General features: G+C 35.9%; 2 protein-coding genes across 2 annotated transcripts in view; one reads left to right on the forward strand and one right to left on the reverse strand.

Annotated features, from left to right (window-relative positions):
- The window catches only part of si:ch73-127m5.1 (neurotrypsin), a 38,903-nt gene that overhangs the window by 20,107 nt on the left and 11,542 nt on the right, over window positions 1–7,254 (forward strand). Inside the window, exons 7-9 of the mRNA XM_051915614.1 lie at window positions 2,617–2,795; window positions 3,190–3,331; window positions 5,160–5,371. Of these exons, the coding sequence (XP_051771574.1) occupies window positions 2,617–2,795; window positions 3,190–3,331; window positions 5,160–5,371 (533 nt within the window). The remainder of the gene's footprint in view (window positions 1–2,616; window positions 2,796–3,189; window positions 3,332–5,159; window positions 5,372–7,254) is intronic.
- LOC127524207 (cannabinoid receptor 2) overlaps window positions 5,925–7,254 on the reverse strand; it is a 4,424-nt gene continuing 3,094 nt past the window's right edge. Inside the window, exon 2 of the mRNA XM_051915672.1 lies at window positions 5,925–7,254. This exon is cut by the window's right edge and continues 1,235 nt beyond it. The gene's annotated coding sequence lies outside the window, so the exon portion shown is untranslated.

Below are 7,254 nucleotides of genomic sequence, written 5' to 3' on the forward strand. Positions count from 1 at the left end.
CCATCTCCATCATGTTGTTGTAGCAGTTGTAGAGAATAAAGACTGTGAGATGGCACATGATATGAGCACAGACTCGCACCGCTGCTGCAGAGATGATACGCACGGCTTCAGTTACTACAGCATTTGTATGATGACTTTGTCAGTTATAGTTAAAACAAAAAATATGTTAGCTTTCAAACTGATTGTGTAGTCAGAAGCAGTTTAAAGGTTTAAAATGCTATACTTAGTGCTTCTCAGGGCCTCTTGGTTTCCCACTGAAGCTAAGCAGGGTTGAGCCTGGTCAGCACCTGGATGGGCGATCACTGAAGAGGTGTTAGTGAGGCCAGCAGGGGGTGCTCACCCTGAGCTGGTCCTAATGTTCAAGTATAGTAGTGCGGAAAGTGTTCAGCAAAAAGGCACCGTCCTTCTGATAAGATGCTAAATTGAGATCCTGAGTGTCTGTGGTCAGTAAAAATCCCCACGGTGTTTCTTGAAAAAAAGAGTTAGGCTCTAATTCTGGCATCTTTGCATCAACCTCTATCCATCATGGCCTCTTAATCACCCCCATATACACACACACAGGTTGACTACATCACTCTGTCTACTCTCTTCTGATTCCCCCTCTCTCACTCTGTAAAGTCCTTTTATTTATTTATTTATTTATATATAATAAATTGTAACAAATTACATGTAACATTTAAATATATTAAGATTGAAATTGTCAACATCACAACATACTGATTAAAATTGTGTCCTGCATATTAGAGGAGTTTGAGGTATAATGACATAGTATTTGACATAAAAAAACACCAGCAAATTAAGAAAACAACTTCATCAGTTTGAAAACACATGTGCTGCAAATACTCAAAATGCAACCAAATACAGAAACGCTCTGCAAATACTTACAGCCCAACTAAATACAGAAAGCTGCTGCAAATAACCAAATACAGAAATACGCTGCAAATATTCACAACACAACCAAATATAGAAACGTGCTGCAAATACTCACAACACAACCAAATACAGAAACGCGCTGCAAATACTCACATGCAACCAAATACAGAAAAACGCTGCAAATACTCACAACACAAATACAGAAACGCGCTGCAAATACGCACAACACAACCAAATACAGAAATGCGCTGCAAATACTCACAACACAAACAAATACAGAAACGCGCTGCAAATACTCACAAAGAAACCAAATACAGAACTGTGCTGCAAATACTCACAACGCAAATACAGAAACGCATTGCAAATACTAACAACACAACCAAATACAGAAACGCTGCAAATACTCACAACACAACCAAATACAGAAACGCTGCAAATACTCACAACACAAATACAGAAACGTGCTGCAAATACTCAAAAAGCAACCAAATACAGAAACGTGCTGCAAATACTCACAACACAAACAAATATAGAAACGCACTGCAAATACTCGCAATACAACCAAATACAGAACTGTGCTGCAAATACTCACAACGCAAATACAGAAACGCGCTGCAAATACTCACAACACAACCAAATACAGAAACGCTGCAAATACTCACAACACAACCAAATACAGAAACACTGCAAATACTCACAACACAAACAAAGAAACGCGCTGCAAATACTCGCAATACAACCAAATACAGAAACGCGCTGCAAACACTCACAACGCAACCAAATACAGAAATGCGCTGCAAATACTCACAACGCAACCAAATACAGAAACACGCTGCAAATACTCACAACACAAATATAGAAACACACTGCAAATACTCGCAATACAACCAAATACAGAACTGTGCTGCAAATACTCACAACACAAACAAATATAGAAACACACTGCAAATACTCGCAATACAACCAAATACAGAAACGCGCTGCAAATACTCACAACGCAACCAAATACAGAAACGCACTGCAAATACTCACAACGCAACCAAATATAGAAACGCGCTGCAAATACTCACAACGCAACCAAATACAGAAACGCACTGCAAATACTCACAACGCAACCAAATACAGAAACGCGCTGCAAATACTCACAACGCAACCAAATACAGAAACGCACTGCAAATACTCACAACACAAACAAATATAGAAACACACTGCAAATACTCGCAATACAACCAAATACAGAAACGCGCTGCAAACACTCACAACGCAACCAAATACAGAAACGCGCTGCAAATACTCACAACGCAACCAAATACAGAAATGCACTGCAAATACTCACAACACAAACAAATATAGAAACACACTGCAAATACTCGCAATACAACCAAATACAGAACTGTGCTGCAAATACTCACAACGCAAATACAGAAATGCGCTGCAAATACTCACAACCCAACCAAATACAGAAACACGCTGCAAATACTCACACCGCAACCAAATATAGAAATGCGCTGCAAATAGCACAAAGCTGCAACTGAAGAAAACACATGCAAATAGAAAAGCCACCAGCAAATTAAGAACAAGTGTTGTCAATGACCTGAAAGGTGAGTTTTTTTGTTTATTTTAACATCCTGATCGTATGTGCGTTGTGATTATTTGCAGCGTTGAGCTTTCTCGGCCACTGTACAAATATCCTGTGAAGTCTACTTCTTTTTTGACCATTTATATGTCTTTGTGTGTGTCTAGGGGCATCCCCAAAGCCTGGTCATGGGCTCATTTCGGGCAGGGCAGTGGGCCGATCCAACTGGATGCAGTACAGTGCACAGGCAATGAGCTCTCTTTGGACGAGTGCCGTCACAGCGGATGGGAACAACACAACTGTGACCATATGGAAGATGCTGGGGTGTCATGCAACCCTTATACAGGTCTTGTCCTATACATAGACACACACATACAAACACTTACAGCCCTACTTATAGGAATACCTGATTCTTATTGGTCAACCGCAATATTGACCCTAGTAAACTTAGTTTTCCCTATTTTTATAGCTCTTGTATCACTCCATGGTTTCTTTCTTCTCACATTAAAAAATAATTTTAGCTCAACTCAATATTTCATGTCTACTTATTTATTTATCTGATAGGTAGTCGTGTAAATAGGATTATGTACATTGTACAGCAAACAAAATAAACCCTTTCAGGATGACACAAGACTCCTTCGCTCCCATTGACTGTTTGTTGTCACTTCCCATTGGCAATACAGAAACTGTCCAGAGAGGAAATGTGTGTATTCAGTGTGTGTTTTTGCATATGTATTTAGATGGCGTGGTGAGACTGGTAGACGGTGATAACCCATGGGAAGGTCGTCTGGAAGTATATCACTCTGGGGACTGGGGCACAGTGTGTGATGACAGCTGGACAGAGCAGCATGCACAGGTGGTCTGCAGACAGCTGGGATTCAGGTGCTATTCTTTAATCCTCCAGTAGCTGTGAATATACAGTAGCTGTATTGCTTAAAACTGAGGAATGATATACTGTCAGATGAATTTGAACAGTTGGGCCTTGATTTACTTTCATATAAAGGACATGCAATAATGCATTCAATTTTAAATATACAGTATGTTCACAAGTTTAGGGTCAGTTAAGATTTTTTGGTGTTGTTGAAAATAGTCTTTTATGCTCACTAAGGTTGCATTTGTTTTAATCAAAAACACAGTAAAAACATAATTTTGTGAAATATTATTACAATTTAAAATAACTGTTTTCTATATAAATGTTTTAAAATGTAATTTATTCCTGTGATGGCAAAATCACAGGAATAAATTTTCAGCATCATTACTCCAGTCTTCAGTGTCACATGATCCTTCAGAAATCATTCTAATATGCTTATTTGGTTCTCAAGAAACATTTCTTATTATTATCAATTTTCTAAACAGTTCTGCTGCTTAATATTTTTGTGGGAACTATGCCATTGTTTTTAGGATTCTTTGATGAATAGAAAGTTCAAAAGATAAAAAATAGATTTTTTTGTAACATTGTAAAAGTCTTTACTGTCACTTTTAATCAATTTAATGCATCCTTGCTGAATGAAAATATTAAGAAAAAAATTTTACTGACCCCAAACTTGTGAACAATTGAGTAATTTTGAATAAAGCAATTACCAAAAGCTTGCAATAAATAATTTTGTATATTTTTTGTACTTCACAACATTGTTGCATTAATTTAAATATAAGTTATGGAGAAATAAGCAGAAGTGTATAAAGTATAAAACAAAGCAAAAAACTAATCATTTTATTTCTTTGTATATGGGGTTTTGCTTCAGTTCTAGTGAAAGACATTTAATGTTTAAATATATTAAAAGCAGATTAAACCTGAAAAAAAAAAAAAGAAGCCCATTGTAGACCAATAGATGAGACTTTCCACACTAAAAAATAAATAAGGTAACACTTCATTTTAAGGTGACGTAGTTACACGTTACTACATGTACTTACTATAGTAATAACAGTAAATTATGCACAAGTACAAGTAACTAACCCTAAACCAAACCCTAACCATAACTCTATAGTACATGTAGTTAATTAATATTACTCATTACTTATTTGAGTAAGTACAATGTAACTACATTTTCTTAATTTTGTGGAATTCTAAGTGGACTATGGCTGCGTCCAAAATCGCATACTTCCCTACTGTATAATTCATAGTACTCGTAAAAGAGTAGGCAAATAGTACCCGGATAACCTGCTACAATGGACACTTTACTATCCCATGAGGCCACGGGAAAGGATTTGTGAATGGCAGTGAAGCGAGGCAACTGACGCTGGTAGATCACTTGATAATGACATTCATGCTATATAGAACATGCTTTTTTAGCATTCACAAAGCAAGTACTTATTCAACGAGAGTATGCAATTTAAATTGATTAACAATCTGTTAATCTGTTAATACATTAACTTGTGCATGCAATTAAGTTTGCATGTTTTTTATAGACACAAACCTTCAGTAAATCCATGCCCAGTTACAACAAACCCCTTAAGTTAGGAAATCCTTAGTCATGATTGTAAGAATATTATCACTATTAACTTCTTAACTTAAGTGGTTTGTTTTGCAAATGGCTGCAGAGGATTAGTAATTAAATTTTCTTAGAAGTGTCCTACTCAACAATAGCGAGTGTTCAGTGTGGGTGTCCACATTCTCTATATGTTATATATGCATACATAAAGTATTTTGTGCAAGATTTTCAAGTGGCTTTATGTTATTGGGAATTTATCATGAGTGTGTGTGTCCATGTAGGGGCGGTGCGGAGGTCACCCCCGCTGGTGCGTTTGGAGAAGGAACGGGGCTGATTCTGCTGGACGATGTGGAGTGTGAGGGGAGTGAGAGCTCTTTACTGGAGTGTAAACATAGTGTGTGGGGTCGACACGATTGCTCTCATAGCGAAGATGTTGGAATACGCTGCCACAGGGTAGAAAACAATGAGGTCCCACTGGCTCCAGAAAGTACTGGTAAGCTATCTTGAACACACACCAACAGACGCTTCAGTGTGCGTGAGTAAGGCTTTGTGTGAGGTATAGATACATTTTGCTGATAGACTTCTCTGTCTGCGCAGCTTTGACCCTTTCTGAAATTCAGAGGGGTTTTAAATGTCATTTGTTGACAGAGGCCGGGAATAAACGCGGCCATTGTAGTTTCCCCAGCACTCGCGTTTATTGATAAAAACTTCCATTTGAATTTCAATAAAGTATCGTGTAGCCCTTGGCGACCACAACACTACCTTTGACATTTGACGGTGTAACATTAGACAAACATGATTTTTTTTCCACCCAAACAAACACCGTTTCAATTTAAACTCCATTATCATATAACATCACTGCTCTTTTTGCTCCCAGCCTGTGACATTTTGGGTTTGTTTGAATAGGTATGTTTGAAATAATAGTTTTGAAAGTGGCTGTGGAGGAGTTATAGTTGCTTGTACAGTAGCTGATGTTAAGACAATGCTGAATGTTCCGTTAGTGTTGCTGAGATGAAAGTGATGAAAGATGACAGAGTACATCAGAATGACAAAATTTATGATTTTATTGGATAAAAATGGTAGCCTTTTGTTTAAATCTTGCAATGTCTCTTTGTATAATAAAATTTGTAGTTACCATGGTGGGAAAAAATAAATTGGTACTGTAATTGTGACTATTTCTAATAACCAAGACTTTTTATATCAAAATCATGACTATTTCTCATAATTGCAACTTTTTTTCTTGTATTTGTGACTTTATTTCACATAATTGTGACTTTTTACACTACCATTAAAAAGTCTGGGCTCAGTAATGTTTTGTTTTAAAGAAATTAATACTTATATTTAGCGTAATTGTGACTGTTTCTAATAACCAAGACTTTTTATATCAAAAACATGACTATTTCTCATAATTGCAACTTTTTTTCTTGTATTTGTGACTTTATTTCTCATAATTGTGACTTTTTACACTACCGTTCAAAAGTTTGGGCTCAGTAATGTTTTGTTTTAAAGAAATTAATATTTATATTTAGCGTAATTGTGACTATTTCTAATAACCAAGACTTTTTATATCAAAATCATGACTATTTCTCATAATTGCAAATTTTTTTCTTGTATTTGTGACTTTATTTCTCATAATTGTGACTTTTTATACTACCATTCAAAAGGTTTGGGCTCAGTAATGTTTTGTTTTAAAGAAATGAATACTTATATTCAGCAAGGACACATTAAATTGATCAGAAGTGACAGTAATAATATTTATAATGTTACTTACAATTTATAATGTTAAAATATTTCAATTTCAAATAAATGCTGTTCTTTTAAACTGTCTTTTCATCAAAGAATCCTTGAAACAAATGTATCACGGTTTCCACAAAAATATTAAGCAGCACAACTGTTTTCAAGATTCAATAGATAAAATTCTATTAAATTAAATTAAAGGGTTAGTTCACCCAAAAATAAAAATTATGTCATTAATTACTCACCCTCATGTCGTTCTACACCCCTAAGACCTTCGTTCATCTTTGGAACACAATTTAATATATTTTTGATAAAATCCGATGGCTCAGTGAGACCTGCATAGCCAGCAATAACACTCCCCTTTTCAATGCCCAGAAAGCTACTAAAAAAAATATTTAAAACAGTTCATGTGACTACAGTGGTCCAACCTTATTATTATAAAGCAACTAGAATACTTTTTGTGCACCAAAAATACTGCCTCCAAACTTTTGAACAGTAGTGTATACTATATCTCAGTATTCACCTTATATGCAGTAATTATGGCTTGATTAATATCTCAAAATGCGACTTTATCTCTTTAAATGTTATTCTAAACTTCAGCTCACAATTAAGAGAGGGCAGATACAGGCTTCCATATTA

Source organism: Ctenopharyngodon idella, chromosome 12, assembly GCF_019924925.1.
Source record: "Ctenopharyngodon idella isolate HZGC_01 chromosome 12, HZGC01, whole genome shotgun sequence".
Taxonomy (NCBI): Eukaryota; Metazoa; Chordata; class Actinopteri; order Cypriniformes; family Xenocyprididae; genus Ctenopharyngodon; species Ctenopharyngodon idella.